The sequence below is a fragment of the Blennius ocellaris genome (genome assembly GCF_963422515.1).
Source record: "Blennius ocellaris genome assembly, chromosome: 1".
Taxonomy (NCBI): Eukaryota; Metazoa; Chordata; class Actinopteri; order Blenniiformes; family Blenniidae; genus Blennius; species Blennius ocellaris.
Genome location: NC_137650.1, coordinates 22,665,593 through 22,692,012, shown reverse-complemented (window position 1 = coordinate 22,692,012; position 26,420 = coordinate 22,665,593). Strand labels below are relative to the sequence as shown.

The 26,420-nt window shown below is 40.8% G+C and overlaps 1 protein-coding gene across 1 annotated transcript; it reads left to right on the top strand.

The window, feature by feature from the left end:
* Positions 1–1,402: 1,402 nt before the first annotated feature.
* adam10a (ADAM metallopeptidase domain 10a) lies at positions 1,403–26,221 on the top strand. Its single transcript, XM_080503697.1, has 16 exons — positions 1,403–1,622; positions 6,058–6,208; positions 14,150–14,268; positions 14,654–14,809; positions 16,399–16,499; positions 16,831–16,989; positions 18,572–18,664; positions 18,920–19,103; positions 20,763–20,926; positions 21,040–21,223; positions 21,323–21,473; positions 21,571–21,754; positions 21,884–21,995; positions 22,450–22,670; positions 22,746–22,872; positions 23,326–26,221. The coding sequence occupies exons 1-16, from the start codon at positions 1,571–1,573 to the stop codon at positions 23,418–23,420; spliced, it is 2,253 nt and encodes a 750-aa protein (XP_080359823.1). The 5' UTR covers positions 1,403–1,570; the 3' UTR covers positions 23,421–26,221.
* Positions 26,222–26,420: the final 199 nt, after the last annotated feature.

The window sequence follows — 26,420 nt, the reverse complement described above, 5'->3', positions numbered from 1 at the left end:
GTTGGAAACTCTCGGTCCGTCAGCACCGCTCGTGATAACAAACCGTCAGTCAGCGGGCTGGAACACTTTGGTCTCAATAAATACGCTTTATAATTAAGAAAGTATACGTTAAGTGAAGTAGTGTTTTTATTGGAACATTTCTATGGCGAGAAAAGTAAATGAAGGGTCTGTAATATCCATACAGCATGATTGTCGAGTGAGCGCTTAATGTAGTTATGTAACATTTTTTCTTGTATTTAGTTTGTGTTTGTTTTATTTACGCCATGTAACCCCCTCTTTGATGTACAATTAAAAACATTTCGATTGTTCTGTATTTACGTAAAAATATCAGTTTGTAGCCATTTGTACAAGTAATGTGTTCTTATAAACAATGCACGCTTTGTATGATTCTTTTTTAATATATTAATTATGCTTCATAGATGATTGAATGTCTCTAAATTTTGAACCCGTTTGTTAAAGCTTTTTTTTCTCTCTGAGAAAAGCGAGACTACTTATTTGACAGGTGGAATAAAACGTATGCAGTGACTTTTAAAAGTCACTAGATGGCAGGAATCACTCGCACGAACAAAACAGAAGCCTCCACTCAATTCAGGCAATGCAAGCGCTTTTTTTCGACTGAGAGTTCATAATATCAAAGTGACAACGCCAAAGGATTGCAATGGAGGAAAGTGCAACATCCTTTTATTGTGTTCCATTCCATACTGCAACAAGTTTGAGTTTACATTATAACTTACCATGCTTTGCCTCAGATAAGAACAATAACTCACTTGAATATAATCAGCATCATTTCCAACTTACTTTTGTAAACATCAAATAGCACAGGGGCCTGCAACCTGTGCCAGTAGTGCCACTTGCGGCTCTCCAGCTACTCTGTACTGGCTCTCTGAGTGTTTCACAAAATTATATGTAAAAAAAAACAGACCCCCCCCCCCCCCCCCCACCCAACCCCGACAATAAATGTCTGCGTTCAAGTATATTTTGATACATAGGAGAAATTCAGACATAGAAAAATAATAGAAAATGTGTTTTACCCAAATCACTTTACTCTCCACTTATTGCTTTAATTTTATTTCCGTTTAAAATAAGGCTTCATCGTCCTTATGTCTGTGAAGTGAAGTTCCGAAAAGTCGCGCAAACAAGCCGCCGCCACACCCGGAAGTTGTGCGTGATGGTTGTAAACACTGGCGTCACAGCGCGTTTTTTTTTTTTTGCTGCGAGATTAAACACTGACAACACAATACTTCCTCGTCCGGGTCTTGCAGGTGAACTGTGGCTGCTCTCAGTCCGCCGACCTCTGCCCACAGTGCCGGAAAGGGGTGGGGGGTGAAGGGTGTGTCTCCTGGAGACTCATAGCGGAAGGGAAGAGGGCCTGCCCGTCTGTCGGTGTGTGTGTGTGTGTGAGAGTGGAGACAGCGAGAGGAGCCGCCGGCGGTGTTTGTGATGGGAGTTAGCTTCAACGAGGAAAGGCGACTACCGCTTTAAGTGAAAGAACGAAAAAGAACCAGCAAGTGAGCGGTGTCGCTGGCTCGCTTCTCCGGTGGACTGGGACTACGAAGGGGAGGATTTCGATATGATATTTGTGAGAGTGCTCCTCTTGTTTTGCTGCCTACGGGACCTCACAGGTAAGTTTGTCACTGGCCGCCGCCGCGCGGGGAAAGTGCTCGGTGGTCGCCCGCGGAGCTCGCGCTAATCGGATCATGCAGTCGTACACGGAGCTAGCTGGCTAATGTTACTGGTAACTGTCAGTGTTTGTTGCAGTTAACCTGCGTTCACACTCCACAGAGGGTTTTTTTTCCTGCCCGCGACGGCTCCGTATCGCCTTCATTTATTACTGATACGAGTTCAGTTCCAGAGTAGTTTAAAAAAAAGAAAAAAAAGCTTGTTTTTTGACAGTTGTGAGAAAAGAAAAAAAAAACTAAACGTTACAGCGTTATCGTCCACTGACGTGTATAAATATCTAAATGTCTCGCAAATGCATCGAATAATTCCCCGTCTTTTGCCTCATATCAAACTATAATAATTCCTCGCTTCGCTCCGCATGCCCAGTGCGTGTGCGGAGCCAGATACTTTGTGGGGTTATTTGATATGCTCCGCCGCGTCTGACAGCGATCACATCTGCCCGAAGCGAAGCTAAACTCAGCCAATTTCCCCACCAGTCACCCGTAATGACCCCCCCACTGCGAGCTTCAGTATTTACAACAGCAACACGTTCACCCGTCACGCCGCGGGGCTTAACAATGGCTTCCTGCGTTACATTCTGCTGTGGTCGAGCTGGAAAGTTTAAGCCATTCTTGTGCATGAATTTACTCGGTATTTGGTGTGAAATGTTAATCTACTGAAGGTTTTCATCCACAGTATAATTCCATTTTAGTGCTTCTCCATTCATGATTTCGAAGGAGAGGGCAGACTCAGTTTGTTTGAGTCATGGTTTCTTTGGGAAACGAGCAGAAGACTATTGTGCAAGAGTTAAAAAAAAATGCAAACCACCAGTAGGTTTTATTTTTGTCAATATTCTTCTTTGGGTTTTTCACAAATCTAGCAGTTCTGCTTTATAAAAATGTGATCAATGCTCAATACTAATTGACGCAAACCTCTTAGTGTTACTATATGTTGTCAGATGAGCTGTCAGGATTCATTCCTGGGAAAGATTCACCTCATGGTCTCAATCAAATTCAAATCACTTTAAAAATCATAAAGCTCTCAGGTGTGGGAGTCTGGCCTTCCAGGTTCACTATATTCGAATAATTTGTTCAAAGTCTAACTTAGGGATTTCACAATAAAAGTTGGTCATCAAACAGTGTGGTGTTAGTCAATATAGGTTGATGTTTTAATAATTTTTTGACACCAACCCAACAAAAGAAAGTGAGACAACAGTTAAACACTTATGAATAGATCATCTGTTCTCTATATTATTAGTTGCTAAGAAATCCGATAATTATCGGCATCCATACATACTTGCCGTATATCGTGATATTCGACCATTGTAGTTTCAGATTATACTGGATTCTTTTCTTAATTTATTTATTGTGCTTCAAAATAAAACTAGAAATTGTCTCCAATAAAGACAGTTTGATCACATGTTCAGCAAAAATTCAACTTGTCAGTATAAGAAAATATTATTAATTTAAAAACAACAGTCTGAAAACAGTTGTTCTCTTCATAATTATTTAGTTGTTTGCATTTATTTTCTGTGTTTTGTGAACTTGGGTTAGAGCTTTATTGTTTAGGCATTGGGCCCAATTTTCTTCATTTACTTTGCACAACTATCACTGCCTGAACATTTCCTGTGTAGACACACACACAGGAAACTGCTGGCTGTTTGCCTGCTTCATGTGTTGCATCACAAAGACCAAAATGGCCAAACCAATATGGATCAACAATGAAGGGTGTCCTTGTGGTTAGTATTGTGGCTTCTGATCATGACGGCGTGTAGTTTTTCCCCCTTGCTGACTACTTTCAGGCATTTCTGAGGAAGTCAGTTTTTTTTTAGATAAAGTAGCTTATCTTCGGTTTGACATAGCTGCTGTTACTTGGCCTGTTTACAGTGTATACTCTGCAGATGCTTTCGTTGGGTAATGCAGCACAAAGTTTTGTTATATACAATATTTGTCAGTCTTGAGGCCTGCGGGTCTTAGCCCACACTCTCCCTGTCATTTTCTTGCAGCATGATAGGTAGTGTTTGGGAGAAGCAGAGCAGTTTGCCCCGGAGCGGCGAGGTTTTCTGATGTGTTGGGTTATAGCTATGACCCAGCCTGCTTGATGTGAGGCCGGAATCAGTTGTGATCCATGCTGTTACTCCCTCCTCGGGGGTCCTGTCAGCGGTTTTCTCTCTTGTCAAGCTTTGCACTTCACCAGGCCACTTGAGGCTGAAACAGACTGCGCTGAAATTATGATGATGCAGCTTTTAGGGTGAATCTCGTTGACTGTTACTTTATTTCCTGCTTTTTGTTGCCGTCTACGTGTTCCCGCTCCTTGAGCTGATGTTCAATGTTGTCGAGCTCCAAATGAAAACGAATGTCACGATTCATTGTATATGTTTATGTTCCAGTTACTCCTGAGTGGGTTGAATGTAATCACAATTGTTTCAATAGGAAATTGCGATTGATTTTATTAATCAAATATAGGAATATAGGAATTGTATAAGAAACTCAATTTTAGAAGTATTTCATACATGTAACCAATTCAAGTTATCTTCGTACGTCACTTTAAAGCAATAATCCTGAGTTTTAAATTAATCATGCAGTTGGGCTGATGTTTATGATTTATAATATATTTAGGAGGAATTTTCACAATCAGTCAATTATGTTTGATTTCTCACTGAGGCTTCTTTTTATTCTTTTTAGCTCATATTCATATAAGTGATGTCTAAATATACAAGATCAAATTGTGAGGACTGAAAAAAAACAACGTTGATAGGGTTTCTTATTGCGATAGTGTTGGTCCAGGGCTGCAGAGGCGGCTCTTCAAAGTGACTGCTGTGTTTCTTTCATTATTGGAATGTGAACGCACTGGTATAGAAATTCCCCCTTTCTAAGACTTAAGGCAGTTCCCTTCTCGTTCAAGCAAAATATGGCAAATGATCTGTAATAGAGGTAATGAAACAGTTTTATTCAAATGGGATTCAAGTTTTTAAATGTACTTTTATCTCTTGAGGACAGCATGTTTATATATATATATATATTTTTTTTTAATTTTGTGCTGATAAGAAGGCTGTTGATTTTTTGGGTGGCTGCCCTGCCTGTTGGTATATGAAAATGATCGCAGGCATGATCTCATACAAAATTTGATTAGGCCTCATAAAATTAGGTTTCTATAAAACCCGTACTAACCTCACACAGATGCCTTTGCAGAGGAAGAAAAGTAGCGAGTAAGTAGTGATACTATGGCCATGCCCACATGTCACATTTTCCTGCAACATATTACACTAAGTCCATGTTTGTTGGCAAAGCTGCTTTAAACTGTCATATTATTATATTATTGGCATTGTCATGTCCTCAAGGAAGGCTGGTTTGGTCCATCTCAGCTTGGACTGTTTACTTTTGTACAAAATCAATCTACTCTCTGATTAATTACAGCCTTGCTACTTCTCTTACTCCCAAATCCATCTTGTACTTCTTTCTTCAGGCTGCACGGCCATTGGTTCAGTTTAACTCGCTGCCATGACTGTCGGTGTTGATGAAGAGCTAAAGATCTTGATTTGTTGGAATATTTTTCAAGTGCATTCATGGACATGTTGGTGCTGGCCTGGTACGGCCTCTCCCTGTTTGGGAAGTTGTGACTCCCACCGTGTGTAAGCCTCCAGAATAATGAACAATGTAGCGCAAAGTGAAGATACAAGAAAGGTCGAGCAGTTACATTATCCCTTTTTGCCTGTGGGAGTCTTTTAGAAATGTGTAAAAAAAAATCCTCCCATTACAAAAGCTCAGCTTTGTAAACTAAGCTGCGTTTTTGAACTTTTGAAAATGGATCGTCTTTTCCAACCCTCCCAAGTTTGTCTTTGTACAACCTCAAAAACTTCAAATTGATGTCAATTTTGTAACATCCAGCGCTCCTTTGCATAGTGTATTTGCTGTTCAACAGCTGTTATACAGAACCGCTGAGGGGGAACTCGGTCACCTGATGTGCATCATGCGCTCCTCCCTTGTCCTTTAAACTGAGCTCTTTCTTTGTGAAAAGAACAAAGAACATGGTTGGGCAGGATTACCTCTCTGGGGGTCACGGCAATAAGCTGAATGAGCTTGTTAATAAGCATGTGTAATAAATGACAGCTTGTACTAAAGCTATCTTTATCTTGCTTTTTCTCATCATGACTTATGAGATCTGTTTTAATTGAGACAACATGTCGTGTTAAAAAAAAAAAAAAAAAAGACACAGTTTAGGCTGTCACAATGGTGGGTATGTAACGCTATGTCACATAGTACTTAACCACAGCGAAACTTTGAAACCGTGTGAAAAATGTGTGTTGCTCAGAAACATGGCAAACAATTGTAATAATCCTGAAATTCTTGTACAATGTAAAATACAAATTGTTGCCCTTGCATTGTGTTTGTCTTGCAGGCCAGTTCGAAAAGCCTTTGAACAAATACATTCGTCATTATGAAGGCTTATCGTACGATACAGAAGCTCTGCACAGCAGCCACCAGAGAGCAAGGAGGGCACTCTCACCTCAAGACAAGACGGTGCAGCTGGACTTTCATGCCCATGGAAGGTCAGTTCATCCACAAATGCTCCTCACTTATTTACTGCTTGTTGTGTTTTATATCACCCCCCCCCCCCCCCCCCCCCCGGCTCAAGATTTATTTGTGTCTAACTTTTTTTTGGCAGTTTTGTTGTGACCCTGTACGTCTTCGATTTAATGCGACCCTTACCTCAAACCCTCCCGTTGAGCCCTGAGCTAAAAGATCAGTGATGCAGCAGTGACTGAGCTTGTTGCTGGCAAAGTGGCATACTTTTAAGGGGGAATTCGTGAAAACAGACATGCTGACGTAAGATGAGATGGTGCCGGTGAGGTCGGACGCCGTCTTACCTGTCCCATCACCTTTACAACTTTTTACAAATTGTTGTTTACCTTTTAATTACCTCCACCAAGGAGGTTGTAAAATCATCCGCTGTTTCTCTGTCTTGTCTGTTAACAGCTCTTCATAAAAATTGGTCCACAGATGCATTTTGACCCATTACATTTTGGTGCTGATGGATCAAAATAATTGTGACAATAGAACATTTTTATTTTGCAACTTCTTGTGTTCTTTCATATTATGAAATAAAATCACGCGATCAGCAGACTAAATAAATGAATAACGGCAGTTGATCTGCAGACCAGCAGAGTTCTTCACAGTATACCATATTGACAGAACAGCTGAGTCGGGGAAAGTCCAGAGGCGGGGGGGTTTGTGTCTCATGACCGATAACAACTGGTGCTGGAGATGCTGTTTATCTCTCCCAAGTCCGGCTCGCCCCAACCTGGAGCTCTTCACCATTAAATTCCGGCCTCTCTATCTCTCCCGTGCATTCAAATCCATCATCGTCTGTGCCGTCTACATTCAATCGCGAGACGACATGGACGCTGTGGGAGAGTCAACGGGAATGTCCACTACTAGAGGGAGGGGTTAATTCCCCAGTCAACATCATGAAGGGAAAATCTCAGAATCGTCTGTTTAAGCTGGAGATGAAGAGGAGATGAGACTTTCTTCATGTCTGAGGCCTCATACAGAGGCTATGATGACATACAGTATATTTCCCTGAGGGGATTGACAAAGAATGGTTCTTTTTCTTCTATATTACTGATTGTAAACCGTTGTAGTGAAATTTGCACAATATGTGGCCTTTACATTGAATATTATACCCCTGGTAATGAAGATGGTAGATATTGAACAATAATACGAGTTGTTTTTCATTTGTTTGTATTCCTGGCAACTTGTTTTGACAATAATATTAATCATTCAACCTTTAAGCATGTGCTTTGCTCTGTTTCCTTGCAATATAAGCACCATAAGGTTATAGATACTATATTCTTTGCATCACTAATCAGGAAGTAATGTATCTACACGTGAATGCATGTGAAAAGGTTTATTCAGTTCCTTATTGCCTTTAAATGGGCATGTAATGTATTTTACGAGTTGGGTTTCCTGTTGTACTGAGCGCTACACTAGATATGAAATGTGTATTTAATGTTATTGAACTGGGGAGACAGACGTGCTGGAGAAGAGCAATGTCACTACAAAGTACAGCATAGAAGTGAAAATGTTTTTCAGAGGTACTCCTCTGTGTATTACTCTGGGTGGGGGGGGGGGGTCATTTTGAGTCCCAGCACCGTGTATTTCCAGGCTAAACATATTTTATTCATTTTCCTGAAGCGTTTGCTGTTCACAAAGTTGAGTGGAAGCAGGTCCCGTTAGGTCATTGTCATGATGAGCTGTGTCATCTTCTCGTCCCTGCCGTAGGGAAGACAAGTGCTGTCTGTCCAGTCTGTAGCCCTGATGAATGGCAGCAGGCTGCAAGACATTTAAGCAGTGCCTTGAACATGGGGGGAGGACGACGACATTACACACAGATTGGTGCTGACTAACGGTGCAGTGGACCTTTAATCGTTTAGCCAAATAATCACACGCTTCCCTCTGTGTTATTAAGACCTTGCCTTTGGGATATTTTCTTTTTTTCCCCCCAATAACGTCAGTTCCAAAATTGTGGCTATTTAGTACTCTAAAAGTCAAGACACGCCACATTGTTACAAGCTTTTCTCAGATGATGGCCTTTGCAAGTGCAGACTTGGATTATTTATTTTTGTGTGTTATATAATTTAGGATGAATTCGCATTAAGTCCACGTTCAGCAGAAAGTGCATGAATATAGAATTTGCCAATAAAATGAACAATAAAGAAAACACTCATAAATTAAGTATGTCAGTTTAGTTAACATACTCTAACATTGAAAATGTTGTTTTTTTGTTCTAACGCATATTTTTGAATATATAATACATGTATGCCACATCTTTGTGAGATTGAGTGTATTTTCCTTTAAACGTGAACTGACTGTGACTTCACATCGCAGATAAAATCTGACAAGGAGCCATTCATTACAGTTTGGTGCCTTAAAGCAGGGGATACGTTAAAAAGTCTGCAAGACTGAGGCTCTCTATGCATATAGTTACCCACCTTAAATATTAAAGTCCAAATTATTCAGACGTTTTCATCTGCAGCCAAATTCCACTCATGAATATGATTTTCTTCACTAATTGAAATTCTCTTTGTACGACCGTGCTATCTCTTCCGCATTGAAGTAGATCTTATCTTGCAGCTCTTGACTTTTCTTGCAAATAGGAAATGCCTGCGCCCGCCGTTTATCCCAGTCTGAAATCGGCTAGATGTTTCTGCGTTTCCTTTTTGTATTTCTGAGTCTAAGTTTGGAGAGGACCTGTCTGTTTTCCTTCTCTCTTCGCTGTGTGTTATGGATTGGGAGAGGCTCTTTCCAACAGATCTCTAATCGACTTGTGTGTCATTTCCTTTCTGTGTTCACCTCGCGTTGCACTGTACCGCTTTATTGGGCATTATGTACAAACAAATCTCAGTTTTTGATTTCAACAGTTTATTTTTCCCTTAACCAACTCTTAAAAAAATAAAAAAAAAAATAGCAAATCCAACTGTACATGTTTATATTGCAAGTAGGTATGACTACATCTATGTTAAATAAAACGCATACATTTAGAAGTCATTGTCCATAATGTTCACGTATCGACGGAAACATTTGAAGCAACTATACGGTAACGTTTTAAAAGTAAAAATCCAGTTCAGTCGTCATCAAGTATTTTGGAGAGGATTGTTTGGTATCATGTCTTCGCCAACGTAAAGTGTCAACGGTGTTTTTATCTGCTCGTCCTGCAAAGTAAGGCTCCTTGTTGCACTGCTTTGAGAACTGGGGCAGGACTGAGCTTCTGAGTCTTGACGGGACCCACTCTACTCTCATTTCACTGTGTGCTTTTGTGTCGGCTGCTTGAACAGGTTTGTCTTGCTTCCACTTTTAGTTTATACCAAAGCCCTGCAAACCTTGCGCAGACTACAGTGGTCTGTCGACTATCAGCCTTTTCAAAACAAGACCATTTCCACATAAGTGAACTATCTGGCTGGCCGTTCTGTGGCTCGATCTGTTTGTTTTGAGCTCTTGCTGCCAATATTCCAATGCGTCTGCTTGTTAAAGGTCACACTTTGTGTACCTGCTATAGAAATTGAGAGAGGTTATGTTGCTGCTGTGACATCAGAGATCTGCATTTCTCGGTACTTGCATTTGCTTTTCTTTGAACGACAACATGGTATAGGGGGCGCACGTCTGGATTTCAAAGCTGCTTCTTCACTCTGTACAAAAGCAAATCTTGAAATTCGTTTGATGCAAGTTGCATAGACAGTGTGTCTGCTTTTAACAACCTCTCGTGGGCGCTTAAATAATGTTACAGGAAAAAATGGTGGTCTTTTTTTTCCCCGAGAGGAGCAGTTTTCAATTAGGCCACTGAAGCCAAGTTCACTGAGCATGAAAGGAGTTTACAACAGGGGATTTATGAAGAGTTCGGACACCTTTTTATGAGGAAGAGAAAGCCAAGGCAATGAGTGAGATTTACTCTGTACCCAGTAGCATAATAGTCCATCTGGCTATGATGTAACCTGATTGTTGCAACAAATTATTTTGAAGGTACAATAATGTAAGTAGAAGCCAGTGCAGGCAAGGTTTTTGCTCTGCAATATTGGTCCAGTTGTGCTGTACTCTGATATAGCCTCCGGTCTTGGAACACATCACAAATTGAAGTCAGCCGTTTTAAAGCCGATGTCCAGTTGTTCATGATCTTTGTCATTAATCACATTAAAGTTTTCTAATTTACTTAATAGTTTTAAAGCCAATGACCATAAAGCTAGTGTTTCACTCAAATCGTTAAGCTTTAGATATAAGAGCAAATAATGGCAAACCCAGTTTGTAAGAACCCAGTGCAGGAGTTTTGGGCACTATAGAGGTTTATTGTAAGAGACCCTTTCTTGTGTATGCCCGCTCTCATGAATATACAGTGTGTGGTGGATCAGGTGACGGGGCACAGGGTGCCTGTGGGACGCTTGTTCACAGAGAGAAGTGCAACGAGAAAAGCGTAGCCTGGACTTTTACAAGTGCACACTTCCTGGTGTGCACAATTCACATTTCAGTCCAGATTCCAATGTTGTAAGAGAGGTGCGATTGTCTCCTTGACATATCATCAAGATAAGAAAATAATTGGCGAGCGTCTTATCTCAACTATGTTCTGAAGCTGCGGTACTTACAAGTAGTTATACTCCCCTGAAGTGTTATTTTTACTGGTAAATATTTGGTTATTAAGAATATGGCTGGAAGTCCCTCACAGACAGACATTTCACTGTTTACCATTTTGGTCTAAAGCTGCCTAATTTGTCTTTTATATTCAAAGATAAAGATAGTCAAAATAAAAACTACTTGCTTATTGCACTTTCAACAATAGCGTGGAGAGTGAAAGCAAGGTTTTGTATATTATGTATATATAACATGTAGGGCACAACCCTATTTGTGATAAATGTCAGGTCATAGCACTGAAATGCCCTTTCTTGAATATTGTAAATGATCTGTAACTCAATCCTGTTGTACGTTAAGATTGGAATTCTGCGTTTAATATGGTCACCATCATATCCGTTAGCATCTCTTCAAGAAGTGTGTCAACTTTTCTGGAAAAGTTTTTTTAGATCCTTTTTCTCCATATCTGAAATGCAGAAAGATTTTTGTCACTTTAACTGATCATAGCTCCGATATTAATTAAAAACAATGCAGTGTTTCACAGGGATTATTGATTGGCAGGCTGATGCTCTCTTCAACCGAATCACATCATGAACAAACATGGAGTTATCTCCCACAGTTATACTGCTGACACAATGTGCAAGTTACTGAATCAAATAACACAATCAACTAAACTTAACTTCTTGTCCACATTATTCATTTAATGATGAGGAATTATTTACCAATCAATATTTGCATGACACCTTCTGTCTGTAGTTTTTATTTCGATAGGCATTCCCTTTGCTATCAACTCTTTTATTTTTCACCATTTTATAAATATATGGCTGCTGTTAATGTATAGTGTCATGTCTTTGGAGCCTCTGTTCATATTCATTACTCTTTGTCTTCCTTGGTGATAAAAATCCAAGGAGAGTATAAATGTTAGGTGATCTGCTAAGGTTTTCTGTTCCACCTCACCCCAAGAAAAATATGTTCAGTGTCGATCCTGTTGAAGCTAGCAGTTATGTAACGTCTCTCTGTCTTGCATGTAATCTGACTTTCTGCAAGTCATGTAAGCATAAAGTGGTTTTCATGAATAATTCACATTCTAATTAAACTATTGGATATTTTCAATTGAACATATTGGGAATGTTTACCATATCGATAACAGTTTCCGTTGTGGGAACTCCTCAGCAGTGCTCGGGGGCTCTGCATTTCTGGACTGAGCTGAAAGTGTGTGACGGTCAGATGCTTGAGTCGGTATGCTCAGCGTTTGGGAATTGTCTGAATAATTTATCCGTCAGCTGCTTCTGTGCGACCAGGAGCATCGTCCTCTTCCTTCCATATATCATGGGCTCCACATATGTCTGCAGCGATTGCCTTGTGAGACTGAATATAGGACTAAGTAGTATTAAACTGGCAAGTTCATTCAGCTGCAGTAAGAGAAAGTCAAATGATTTGGTAATATTGGCAGAGTAACTGTAGAAGCAAGTCAGTGCTAAGATGGATTATCGGTCTTTCTGTATTTACATCACAGGGGTCTATTCTTTATGGGTTTTTGCCAATTAGACAATCGTTACATATAGATGTATACTGTAGGTAGAAAATCCAGTTATATTACAGAATAAAGTCTCTTGAAAACCAAAGACACAAATTAAAATGGGCTTTTCAGTTTTTACTCTGTGCTTGATTATGCCTAAAAGTATCTCTCTGTGACAATCATTGGTCTAAAGTGCCTTAACAATTGTGGAATTGTAATCAACGTTGTTTGTTTTAGTTTTTTGTTTTTTTTACTAAGATATTAGTGTGCTCCACGGACCTGTACCTGATATGTAGTTTCATCGAATGGAATCCTGTCAGATCTGTGCCACAGCGCTGAAGGTCATATTGTAATCTTTGTTCCACAGGTTTGCTGTTCTCCTTTTTTGTTCATGTTTTTGTCTAATTTCTCTTTTTTATTAACCTCCTCTTGAGTTGAAGAGCCAACACTTCTTCTTTATGAATTTGACCACAGTTTTGGCTTCATTCAGTGTAAAATGAAACAACTTGGGTTAAATGTAAACTACAGTAATGTGGATTAATGCATTGAGCTGCTTTGTTGTGAATGGTCAGTAACTTTGAGCCTGACGAATATGAAATACTAGTTGAGGGAGGTATAAAGCGGTTGGACATGAGATCAGGAAAAACTGAGTGCTGGTTTAGGTCAAACGGTCATCCTGAGAAGGGAAATCCTGCACTGTGTGACCCTCAAAACATTATCTGCAGAGCATTTTCCCAGACATGCCTCCATTTACTTCTCCTGACCACATTATGCCCTCCCTCTCTCGCCTCGTTTTCAGGTTTTCTCCCTGTTAAATCTCGTTACTTTTCCAATTACTCACTCCTGGTGTCCTGTAACTCTCCATAAAGATGCATACTGTTTCCCCTCTGACTACACCTGCCTGTTGAGTAGTACTGATGATGGTACTACAGTATGTGGCTCTTTGCTTGGCCTGTCCTGTGTGGGAGTGTATTTTCCAGGGTCTGAGGTGGGAAAAAAAACAAAAAAAAACAACAACCCTGATGATACCTTTAGATTATCTCTGCTGGGATTGTAAGGCCAAAGGCTCAATTACAAAGTGAGGACTGAAGAGGACATCCTCTCTGATAATGCCTTCTCTTCAATTAAATTAGGTCATTATCTCCAAAACAGCGTGGCTTTCAAACGGGAGAGAAAAGGAGTCGATGGCTTACGAAATCAAGTTCGGCAGTTCATGCATAATTATATATTATCCAAGCCACAAAGAAGTGTGAAACCTCTTTTGTTGAACGTGTTGGGCAGTGCTCATGTAACAAAGCCATCGTAGATTCAGTGTGAGGTTGTAATGAGTCACTGGTCATTTGAGTCATCTGGAGGAAGATTTACACCTACCGCGTGATGACGCAAGACATTTCTTGCCAGTGTTCCCCTGATCTACATCGCCTCACGTTCCTTGCGAAGCTAGCGGTCGCTCATGTGAACCTCATGTGATTCATTCCTCTTTTTTTTTTTTACCCCCCTCTTGACATTATTCTCATACCATTAAGAGGAATTCAGTAAAACTGCACTACAGTTGTGTGCAAAGGATTGTGTGAGTTTCCTCGTGATATGACTGAGCAAAAACCAGCACAGAAGCAAGTTAAAGTTCAGTAAAAATGAGTTAAGGAAGCTGCTTTCTATATTAAACTTTTGTTTTCTCTCAGCGTGGCATTCTGTCTCTTTCGGTTTGAAAACTGTGGTGAGCAGGACACGAGCAGAGTGAATGTGAATCTGTCGACGGGATGTGTTCCATGTTGCCCACTTGTAAATCTGTCCAATTGTGTATTCGGTGTTCAATGCTTATTGTAACTCCGCAGTGTGCCATTCTCTACTTTCTCAGGTATTTTAACTTGCGGCTGAAAAGGGATACAAGCCTATTTTCACCAGATCTCATCGTTGAAGTATCCGGGGAGGAGGCACCCGTCGATACGTCTCATATTTACACGGGAGAGATTTTTGGTAAGTCTGGTGTTTTCCACATTGCAAAGTTTGCCTTGATTTGTTCCCAGTTTGTGTGTTCTCTCATTATTTGTTGTGTAAATTCTCAAACATTTGAATGTGTTTGTGTGTCACGACTCGGACCGCACAAGACTTTCCGTTCCTTTTCATGCAGTTCTTCTCTTCCTCCGACATCTTCCTGCTGACCATCTCCAGCAGAGCTCAAACAATCAAAAGAAAAAAACAAGGCCATTTTGGTCTATTGAGTTCGACTCGTGTGAAACAAAGAGGGAGAAGCAGAGGCATTCATAACTGTGAACCTTGCAGCTGCATTGAGTTGAGCATAATCTAACGTTGTGTGAAACTGATTGCATTTTTTCGGGCTTGATTTTCAACCGCATTTCAGGTGAAAAGGACACACTGACCCATGGCTCTGTGGTGGATGGACGCTTTGAGGGCTTCATCAAAACCCACCAAGGAGTCTATTATATTGAACCTTCAGAAAGGTATCTGGACAAGAAGATGCCCTTCCACTCGGTCATCTATCACGAGGACGACATCAGTAAGTGCGCTTGATTTAATCGGGGACATGACATTATAATGAATACAAGCTACGTATATGAAATTAATACAGGCCAAATGAAAAAGTTTTGATCTTTGCATCAATACCTTGCCAACATAGCTTTTTAGTTGAAGCAAGGCTTCTACGTTATCGGGTATATTTTGAAATTAATGTTGAAAAGAAAACAGTGATTACTTTTCTGTTTATCTCAGTTAATACAATTTCAAAACTATACATACAACCTTGTTCAAAATGTTTATTAGATGCAGAATAATGACAATATGATGGTTGAGCAGTTTGTATAGTAAAACATAGTTCGGCAGGCTGTAAGCAGCAGGGTTTGGCTCAGGCTCCCGGGTCATTACACAGTATTTGTATCACAAACAGGATTTTGATAGTTTATGGAAATAGATTGCAAGGATCAGATTCAATTCAGTTCAGAACAGCGTCGCCAGGTGTACATACGCTTATTTGTTTTTGTCATTTTGCCCTCTGTAATGTGTAGTCCTTAATTCTAATGAATCATTTTTGAATGGAATCGGCTCGCTGCAGTCTGCCAGAGACGTGTTGGTAATCCTAAAATGGGTGTAGCACAGTTTCATTACTTCACTGCCACATTCATTCTATATTACAATCCAGCTTCTTTATTTTAGGAAGCCTCTTTGTTGATTCACATACCATTTAAATAAAAATGAAACGATGGTGTGTAGGACAACATAGAAGTCATTGCTCTGACTTTTGTTGTTTCTCAGAACACTTTTTACTTCTGTACAAAATGCGAAGGCCATTTGATCGGCAGTTGAATGAGACAGTGTTCACTGTGGGGACAAAAGACTCCTTTCTCTGACAGACATTCAGAAACACATTGTCAGAGGCTGAATGTGTTGTTTCAATGTGGGTTCAGTCTGTGGAGTAACCAGCACAGCAATGTGCTCTTCATTTAATGACCAAATATGGCTCCGAGAGGTTCTGTCTCAATCTGTTAAAGACGGCATGTAATTCATTCATACGTGCTGGTAAAAAGAGACAAAACTCACAAAAATGTGGATTTAAAATGTTGGTTTTAATGAAAACATTAATAACCTAAAATCTGATTTCCGTTGCACCTCCTGGCCTTTCTTACAATCCACCTGTTCTGTATTAACTCAGAGTGCAAACAGGTACCCGGAGAGAATAGATTGACTTAAATAGGTATAGTAGATGAATGGAGGCCCGTACCAGTTTATCTGAAAAGATATCAAGAGGACTTTTTATGTTTAGATTTTCACATTCAGTTGTCAGTCAGCAATCGGTCCTTTTGTTCATACCTGTATTATCTATAAATAAAATTTCAGAGTTGCTGGGCCACTTTAAAATCAAATATTACTTCATGTGGGCGTGCCCAGTGGGGGACTGTATAATTTTTTATTTTTAAATATTTGTATTTTGTTATTGAGAAAAACATCCAAATTAAACTTGGAGTAATATAAAGCGTCTTCTCTCTCATCAGATTCACAGTTTTCTTTAACTTCTCACATGATTCCAGTTCGATGAGCGATGCAGTATAAGCCCTCCACAGTCATTCCCTCATCCTCTTCCCTATCTGCCAGATTATCCTCATAAGTATGGCTCAGAGGGCGGCTGTGCTGACCACTCCGTATTCGAGAGGATGAGGAAGTACCAGGCGTCGGCAGCAGAGGAACCCGTCAAAGTAAGAGCCAGGATCATACCAAACCCCCCCCCCCTTCTCAACGCTCATAATTAAGCACAGAGATTTACATGGCTCAGGAGATTAACTGCTCCCATCTCATTTCCAACCACCTTGACTGACCATGTGTACTTGTTTAGCAAATGTCACTCGATTATTAGCGGTGCTCGCGCCACCTTATGAAACACAGCAATATAAATGTCCCCTTCACAAATTTTTGGATAAATCTGGAGGGAGTTCCTCTCCAAAGTGCCATGAACCGCCTGACACGGACTCAAAAAGGAACCGTAACAGATCAACTGTCTGTAGCAATGACCATCACATTTTTGTGCAGGTAGGGAACAGTGTGTTGGAAGAAGACCGCTCCTATGGGCCCGTCCTTCTGAGGAAAAGGAGGGCAGCAGGAAAGGAGAAGAACACCTGCCAGCTCTTCATCCAGACTGACCACCTTTTTTACAGATACTATGGCACAAGAGAAGCGGTCGTTGCCCAGGTATGTAGGAATACCTTAAGTGTTCAAATATCACTGACTATATAAGAGTAAAAAAAAAAGCAATGTGTTAACTTTAGTCAGCTGGTGCGGCTTATTACTAAGTACTGTTATCTTCAACGTCAGGGGTCAGCTTACCTCAGTTCGTCCTCTTAGCTTTGTGAAGTCAAGTCAAGTCAACTTTATTTATATAGCACATTGATAAACAACCAAAGTTGACCGAGGTGTTCTCCAGTTTAAATGGGAAAAAACACGACAACCTGTGACTAAATATATACAGAGTCAGATAAACAATGCCATATATCAAGGTGTCAGCAGTCAACTCGAATCAAAAGTCAGAGATTACACGTGTCTTCCGTGGGGACTTGAAGGTATCAAGAGACCGGGTGTTTCTAATTTGAAGAGGTAAGCGGTTTCGCAAACTCGGTGCAGCCACAGAAAAGGCTTGTTCACCATATCCGAGTCTGGATCTGGGAACTTTCAGGACCATTTGATTAGCTGACCTCAGCGATAAATCTGGAGCAAGAACATGAAAAAAGCTCTGATAAATAAGAAGGTGCCAACACATTTAACAGCTTCAAAACAAGTGATAAAATCTTTAAAAAAAAAAAAAAAAAGAAGTGGACAGGAAGCCAGTGGACTGAGGCTAGAAAGAGTGATGTGCACCCTTTTCTTTGTCCCTGTTAGAAGTCGGGCGGCAGCGTTTTGTCCCAGCTCGAACCGACCAAGAGACATCTGATCCAGACCAATATACGGAGAATTGCAGTCTAGTCTAGTCTAGATATGATAAAGGCATGTATGATTCTCTCTCAAAGACGTTGTGAGAGAGATGAGACTTTACTTTAGCCAACTGCCTCAAATGAAAGAATCCAGGTTCGAGAACAGAACTGATTTGTATGTCAAATTTAAAAGCACTGACAAAGGTCAGCCCCAGATGAAGGGCACTGATTCGTCCTGCAGATGGGTGTGCTCATTGTGCAGTCGCCACTTTATTCCACGCCGTATTAAGCTGAACCTCAGGTGTCAATGCAGAGCCACCACTACTGAGGCTACTTGTCCGAAATCTCACTGACGAGAGTCACATCTGGAGAATTTCAATGAATTCTTAGGTCACGATAAATCGGGTACCGAAAAAAAAAAATGCTGGATTTACTGTTAATCACGTCAAAAAAAAAAAAAAAATGTATGTTACCTGATGTAATCTTGTATGAACTAGTAACAGCCGATGCAGCCTTGTGTCCCAAACATTGGGCAGATGAAAAGTGTTTCAAAAGACTTCTAACTTCGTTTGTTTCTGGAGCAACACTGCTGTTCTTTTTTCCCCCAAAACTCGATCACTTTACAAAGCCCTAAAACAAGAGTTTTCCACTTTTCACTTGAGCATTTGTTCTCTCTGACATGTAAACAAACTTTGATGTGTAAAATCAGTGGGGCTTCTCTTAGAATGTAACACTCTGTTGTGTAGGTCTGTGAAAAGCTTGGTACATTCCAAAAAAAAAAACTGCTGTCATGATATACTTTTCCCCACTGCTGTTCTTTTTTTTTCTTTCCCTTTTTTTCCTTCTGATCTAAACATTTGCCACAGATCTCCAGCCACGTGAAGGCCATCGACTCCATTTACCAGGCCACTGACTTCATGGGCATACGAAACATAAGCTTTATGGTTAAAAGGATCAGGGTGAGTTGAATCTCAACAAAGACCGTCTCTGACTTTGAATGGCGAACATCAGACACGAGTTAAAAGTGTCACTACAAGAGCAGTGCTGCAGAAATGACTTGAGTAAAACTGACAGAAGAAATCAAGCCACTGATGTTCTTCTTAAAGAATTGTGTTCATCTTGGCTGTGAACATTTTTTCTGGTCTGCTTGATATTTTTTTATTTATTTGCGTAAAGCGATCGTTCCTCAGAATGTCTGCCGTCTTTCTAATCAGATCAATAACACCCTCGATGAAAAGGACGCCACCAATCCTTTTCGCTTTGCCAACATCGGAGTGGAGAAGTTTTTGGAGCTGAACTCTGAGCAGAACCACGACGACTATTGCCTGGCCTACGTCTTCACTGACAGGGACTTCGATGACGGCGTCCTTGGCTTGGCGTGGGTCGGAGCGCCTTCCGGTGAGAACCAATCGCAGACGCGCACACAAATCCCTGGTATAAACTTCCCGACCTGCACATTGATATCGACCGGGTGCTTTAATGACACAGAAACCGTCATCAGACAACAGAGGTTACCGACACCTAATGTTCTGAGAAAAATAAGCTTTATTGACCTCGGCACGAATTGCGGTAGCTGCACGATAAAACGTGTTTATGTTCGAGTGTCAAACGAGGTGGCAATGACGCCTTCAGGAAATGTCATTATGTGTGCAATGTGCTGTTATACTGTGACGATACAAAATGTTTGACACATAGTAAACTGGCCTATGTAATAATTGCTCATCGTTTTGATTGTTATTAAGTTTGTTTTGCAACACATGTTTTTTGTGTGTGAATAATATAGGATGCAGCTGTGTTGTCTGTCAGGATTCATCGGGGGGGAAAAACAACAACACATTTTAACGCTCTTTTAAGTCTTGGTGGGCCTTCTTCCTATTACTTTTGGATGAGCTTAGATCCCATCTCAACATGAAGAATACAGCAACAAACCCAGACAATCAATAGTGGCGAATTAGCAGAGCCGTAAGCTGAAAGAATCGATCGAGTATAGGAGATGGAGAGGAGATGAGGTGCAGTGAGCTCTGTGGAGGCCGTTTGAACAGAGGCAGAAAAGCACAAATGTCTTCCGAAGGCGCATAGGTGCAGCACAACTAATGTGTCTCTGATTTGATGTGACCAGTTGTTACTGTAAGTGGCTGCAGCGAGCAGCTCCACAAGCATATGCAGAGCAGAAACGACAAGATGACGGAGTCGTAAAATGTGCACGCGTCTGCACATAAAGGACACATTGTTTATTGCTCGAGGGGGCTTTGTTCTTATGTTTCTGTGCAGTTAAAAGCTTCCTCCTAATGACTGGATTTATGGATTAATGGAAAAGCAGCAGCAGCACTGTTGTGTGATTACCTGTTTGCTATATATTATAAACTGTGATTGCGTGCGTGCGAAGAATCACTGTTCTTCCCCATATTTAAGACTTCCCACCATTGATTCTGTATCTTGTCGAGGCTTACAGTCGTCTAAATAACATAAAATACTTTCCACAAAGGTGCATTTTGCCGCATTGACAGTTAAGTCGCTGATGTTAATGTGTTGGTTGTTCTAAGTGACACTGCTCCCTCTGCAGTTCTCACCAGCAATGATCAGAGGTTCATTCGATTAAAATGTTAACTAAGCAATTTTTGCTAGTCACTTGCAATTGTCGGTCACAGTTTTTTTTTCACATTTAAAATTAAATCGGGTAGAATTTGCACAGTCCATGGAAATAATTAATTGCAGTTCAGTGTTTTCTGATTAGAGTTTCCAGGAACCCAAAGAATGTGCAAACAACCTTACATAGAAGCTGTTTCTATTGGTGTGTGAATGCAGCTTGTCATATTGAAGCATGATAAAACTGCTGGAGTGGTGAAATTGCGCTATACATTACTCACAGAAACTCTGGGATATTTGACGTTCAGGTGAAATTTCAGGATGGACTTAAAATGCACTGTAACCTTGCACGTGACCTTCTCTAAACTTTTGAATCCACATCCCCTCGATGTCTCAGCACGTTTTGAACATCTATATGTAAAATTCCTTTACTATTTGTTAACTTTGTAATGTCTTCCGTCCCCGCCGCAGGAAGTTCTGGAGGCATCTGTGAGAAGAGCAAACTCTACTCTGACGGAAAGAGAAAGTCCCTGAACACTGGCATCATCACTGTGCAGAATTATGCCTCACATGTCCCTCCCAAGGTGTCACACATCACCTTTGCTCATGAAGTTGGCCACAACTTCGGCTCGCCTGTAAGTACAATGATTTATAGCGCTGGCCTTGGGCATGCCGTCAGCGTTTTCTTGCCGAGCTGTGTCACGGATTACATGGAGCGCTCTCTCCAACCCGTCTGCTGTCTCTGTAGCATGACTCTGGAATCGAATGCACCCCGGGAGAGTCCAAGTCGCAGGAGAAAAAGGAACAGGGGAACTACATCATGTACGCCAGAGCCACATCAGGGGACAAGCTCAACAACAACAAGTTCTCCATCTGTAGCATCCGCAACATAAGTGCAGTTCTGACGAAAAAGAGAGACGACTGCTTTGTCGGTAAATTACGTCTTGTGATCAAATCCGTTCCAGCCCGTGTCCGTGTATGTTTTTTGTGTGCGTGAGGCTGATGGACTGCGTTTTTATTCGGTTGTGCAGAGTCTGGCCAGCCAATCTGTGGTAATGGACTCCTGGAAGAAGGAGAGGAGTGCGACTGCGGCTACAGCGATCAGTGCAAAGACGAGTGCTGCTACAACGCCAATGAAGAGGAGGGCAAAAAGTGTAAAGTCAAACCTGGGAAAATCTGCAGGTCAGATCTCGTATTATATATATTTCAAATGTTTTCATTAAAGTCCTAATATGGGCTTCATTTGACTTCATAATGCTTTGGTAATTCTTTCATACAGCCCCAGCCAGGGTCCATGCTGCACTCTACAGTGCACATTCAAGGATGTGAATGAGGTGTGCAGAATAGAGTCCGACTGTGCCCTCGAAGGCCGGTGCAATGGAGCTACAGCTCAGTGCCCTTCTTCAGAACCAAAGGAGAACTTAACCCTCTGCCATTTGGAAAGTCAAGTCTGCCTAAATGGGGTACGCTTCACACGCCGACCTGATGTCATGTCTTTCCAAGTCCAGTTTGGAGGTTTTGTGCGTAGTTTGTTACAGTCGTGCTCTCGTCATTAAGACATTTTCTGTCTCGCCTGCTTTGTTTTTTGAAAGGTCTGCTCTGGTTCCATTTGCGTGAAATTCGGCCTGGAGGTTTGCACCTGTGCCAGCCAGGACGGCCCGGACGAGGCAGCCGAGCTGTGTCACGTTTGCTGCATGGAGAAAAGTGAGCGACACGCCGCAGGACTCGTGATGAAAATATGCAATCACACTGAGAATAATACGCTGAGGTTTTGATACATGACATGGGCGACTGATCGTATTTCTTTTGTTTTTTTACTTAAAAAAATGTATTGAAAAGTTATGTTTTATCATTTATTTTTACGTTCATCCCCATTTAAGCTATTTTTTTGTAAAGAAAATAATAAAGCCAATCAATGTCTGAGATACTGTGATTTCATCCCCTAAACAAAGCGACAATAACAGAAAAATAAAACGGTGGTTCAGTTTGTGTTATACTATATATCTGAAATACACCTCGCTGTTTCAATCAAATATGAAAGTGAACTTTTCTGTTGCACTCTGTTGCGAGCTGCACCTGCTGGCCTCTGTGACAGTAATGGAGTAATGAAATGAATTCCGCTATTTTAGAGATCACCCTATTTCCTCTGCGCCCTCAGTGAATCCCAGCACCTGTGCCAGCACGGGCTCAGAAAAATGGGCCCGATTCTTCAACAAGAAGACCACGACGCTGCAGCCCGGTTCACCCTGCAACGACTTTAAGGGCTACTGCGACGTGTTCATGAGGTGTCGTCTGGTGGACGCCGATGGGCCACTGGCCAGGCTGAAGAAAGCCATCTTTAATGCAGAACTATATGAGAACATCGCGGAGTGGATAGTGGTGAGTGTACAAATACGAACGGAGGTATTTTTCCATCTCAATTTAATGTGGTTAATGACACTCTCCTCTCATCAGGCACACTGGTGGGCAGTGCTGTTGATGGGCATCGCTCTCATCATGCTCATGGCTGGCTTCATCAAGATCTGCAGTGTCCACACCCCCAGCAGTAACCCCAAACTCCCCCCACCGAAGCCGCTGCCAGGTACAGTACTTTCAAAGTGCAAAAGAGCTTTAAGTAGGTGTACGTGTACTATTTTAATAATTTACCAAACAAACCTTTGGGCTTCACCAGCGATATGCTGGACTTGTTTACATTGTGGTGTTGTACTGTTGCGCGGCTTAAGCATCCAATTGGCTTAAATGTTCAAGGAGAGTTCAGAGCATTGGCCATCTGCAATTTGGCAATTTTGCAGAGGTGTTTATAGACAGCTGGCGCCTCCCGCTGCTTGAGAAAAGCTCACAGCCTAGATACAATGGCGAGTTGCCTGTGAAATCAAGAAAAACAGTGATGTGACTCACGTAAGACTTTTACTCCAGTGTTGATGTACTGGACGGGCCCGACAATTACGTTTTAGGAGTAATTCACCAGTAATTCTTTTATTCATTTGCCATAATCTTTCTGGATTTTTTTTTTTCACCTGTTCATTTCCTCCAGGTACCCTGAAAAGGAGAAGACAGCAGCAAGCCCAGGGCCAGCGTCAGCCCCGTCAGTACAGAGAGAACTATCAAATGGGACAGTTGAGGCGCTGAGACGCTGCCCTGCTCTTTGCCCTGGTCCTTCTTAGTGCCTACAATGGGAGCACTTCACTCCAAAGAGTTAACCTTTACCACGAATTGCAAAGCTCAAAGAACTTGCAACTGAAACCATTTTAACGGACAAAGCCCAGAGTTTTTTTGGGGGGGCCTAACAAACTCACTCAACACCTCTGCTCCCGAGAGTCCCGTTCAGCAGTGGTTCACATAGCTTTTTTATAGGAAATACTTGTTTTCCACAAGGAGAGATGAGGAGAATTTCACTGATCTCCATTATGTGGTCTTAATTTTGTTTTCTTCAATGCTTTAAAAAAAAAAAAATCACACTGGAGGGAGAAGAAGCGACTCCTTGTTGCGTTTTTTCTTCTTTTTTGTTTTTTTTAACTTTCTTTCAAGTTTCCCTGCTCTTCCACTCCGAAATGCTGCCACCTGGAGTCCGATAGCAGAAAACTGCAGGTCACTTGATTTTTTATTTTTTTTTGCCACCAATCAATCACAGCATCTTGACATTGCGTTGAAATAAATAAAAAACGTATTTTTTTTGTTTTCTGTTTTTATGTTGACCAGAATGTTTTTAAGTCAAAAGTACCATCACAAACTGAAGTTTTTAATTTCTGAGTCATACTTATTTTGTATGCGCAGCTGTAAAGATGTTGCAGTACTTCTGTTTTTTCTTTTCTTTCTGTGTTTCAAATGAAACAGATTTTCTGTTCGATGAAGATAATTTACTGTTTTACTTCACTTTCTCAGGATCAATAAAATAACAGCAAAACAAGTGTAAAAGATGGCTGCATGCTTAAAATTCAGGGTAAAGTTCCCCCTGGCAGGTGCGTGCACAGAAAGATGAGCTGCCGTGCATTGTGGGGGACATGTTGCGTGAAAAGAATGTAGATTAGTGAGCTTGTTAAGGAAACGGTGTGATCTGTTATCAAATGGAGGGGTTAATGATTTAGATGCGCGTGATAGGGTTTTGCAGGTGTGTTTACATTGAGGTATATAACATTAGGCTGAAATAAAGGGTGAAAGAATAGCTTTTTAATCTATCTGATTGTATCACACTGTCGTCCTGTCATACCTACTCTTCCCGACTCGCTGCTTTTGGCACTGATTTTCAACACATGCTTCAGCAGAACAACTTACCTGGTGCTGCATGTGTGTGTCGTTTCCCTTCGAAGTGGCGATAGTGGAAGAAAAAAAGCTGAATGTGTTCAAACTCTGTGGACAAAGAACCGTGCATATGTAAGCGTTCAGGACAGGAAAAGACCCGTTCCAGAGGGATTATAATTTCTATATTATCGTCTGAGACTCTTATCGTCTTCTGAATTTCTTACACTTGGGAGTTTTCATGACGAGGTGAAAACCACCCGAGAGCTTCTGCAGCCAGACGAGGAGCCTGTCTGGTTGAAATGTGATTGTTGCCTTTGCTTCTGTTGATCTTTTGCAGTTTAGATTGTTTAAGTGGACAAGATTGGGTCTTTTTGGGGAAAAGTAGTGCATTATATTGTTGCTTTGATGCTGCTTTTAATAGACCTTTTACCAGAGCGTGCAAACACTTTGTCAGCCATCTCCTTCTGTTTTTTGTTTTCTTTTTATCTTGCTGATCTGTATTTGTTTTTCTTCTCCTTGGGAATTGTGTAATTGCATTTAAAATTTGAGTTATTGGACTTTACCAGGCTGAAACAGTGCTTTTAGGTGGCAGTCTGTTTGAACCACTGTTTTCAGACTGTTTAAATTGATGTTCATGTATTAGACTTGATCAGGCTGAGGACATTATTAATACCTGTATCCACCTTCACATGAAAACTCAAAACACGTGGATCTTTATTTGAATTCTTATTATTGCCCTCGAATTATATGTATATTTGAATATTTTCTCATTTAAAAATATATTTGTTATATACGAGCCCCACCCTAATTTGGCTTGACGGGTTAAACTGAGGTCAACTTCACGAGCAGGTGGATGTGAGTTCAGGATGTTTTTTTAAATAGGAATTATTGGCAAAATATAAAAATAAATGCTTTTATTATTTTTTGAGAGGCACCACTTCAGCCGAGCAAAGGCACCCTGTACCCTTGCAAGAGAGTTGTATTCAAGCACATCATACAACTCATTAAAGGTGCAAGAGATATGCAATATTGATCTGATTGTTTCTATGCAGTGCTCAGCCGTGAACAAGAGAAATGCCTTGAATGTTTTATCCTGAATGGGTACATCGAATATCTCTGGTTTTTGCAGCATAGATACTCGGTTATGTTTTCCAGCAAAGTCTCTCAACAGACACAAAATGCAATTCTCTGTTGCTTCTTTGACTAAATTTGTTCTTCATTTTGGTGCTACTGGAGGGCTTTTTCTTGGGTCTGAGCTCAAAGTATTTTTTTTAAACTGTCTTCGGCGAGCTTTTAACGTGTCCGAGTGTGAGTAATTGACGCTTTGCTGAATCATCCTTGTTTTACATTGACATAGTGTGATGGGGCTTAAAACAGTTTTTTGTTGTTGTTGCTTTTTTTTGTCTGTCTTCACATGTGTTGCTCTGATGTTGAGAAAATGTGCACTGAAGTGTAAGTGATGTAAACAGAGAAGCCCCAAAGGTCCATATTCAAAAACTACTGTCTGACTTAATGTCTCTCGTATTTTATACAGTGTCTTCGATCATACTTTTGCTTTTATCTACTGCTTTGGTTCCGTCTCCCATTGAACCGTCTTTGAAAACTATACCGACTTTGATAAAGGTATTGTGCAAAAATATAATTTCTTTTGAAGTACTTGAAATGCATTATTAAACCAGACTTGATGAATATCTCCTGTTCCTGTGTGTCTACAAAAAGAGTTTATGTTGCAATTTCATTGAAGTTTGAAGAGTCAATAAGCCAAGCTTAACTCATTTATCTACTTTTTTTTAAAAGTTCTGCTCAAAAACAAAGTACAATATTTTGCATGTAGCACTGTGCTTAGTCAGACATTTTATCAGTGATATTGCATCTTAATCGGTTTAGTTT

Excerpts from the sequence above, each read along its gene's own strand:
- adam10a (XM_080503697.1), top strand. The coding sequence starts at position 1,571 with ATGATATTTGTGAGAGTGCTCCTCTTGTTTTGCTGCCTACGGGACCTC. Across the intron at positions 21,755-21,883 it reads GTCAAGTCTGCCTAAATGGG|GTCTGCTCTGGTTCCATTTG; the intron begins GTACGCTTCACA and ends GTTTTTTGAAAG. Across the intron at positions 22,873-23,325 it reads CCCACCGAAGCCGCTGCCAG|GTACCCTGAAAAGGAGAAGA; the intron begins GTACAGTACTTT and ends CATTTCCTCCAG.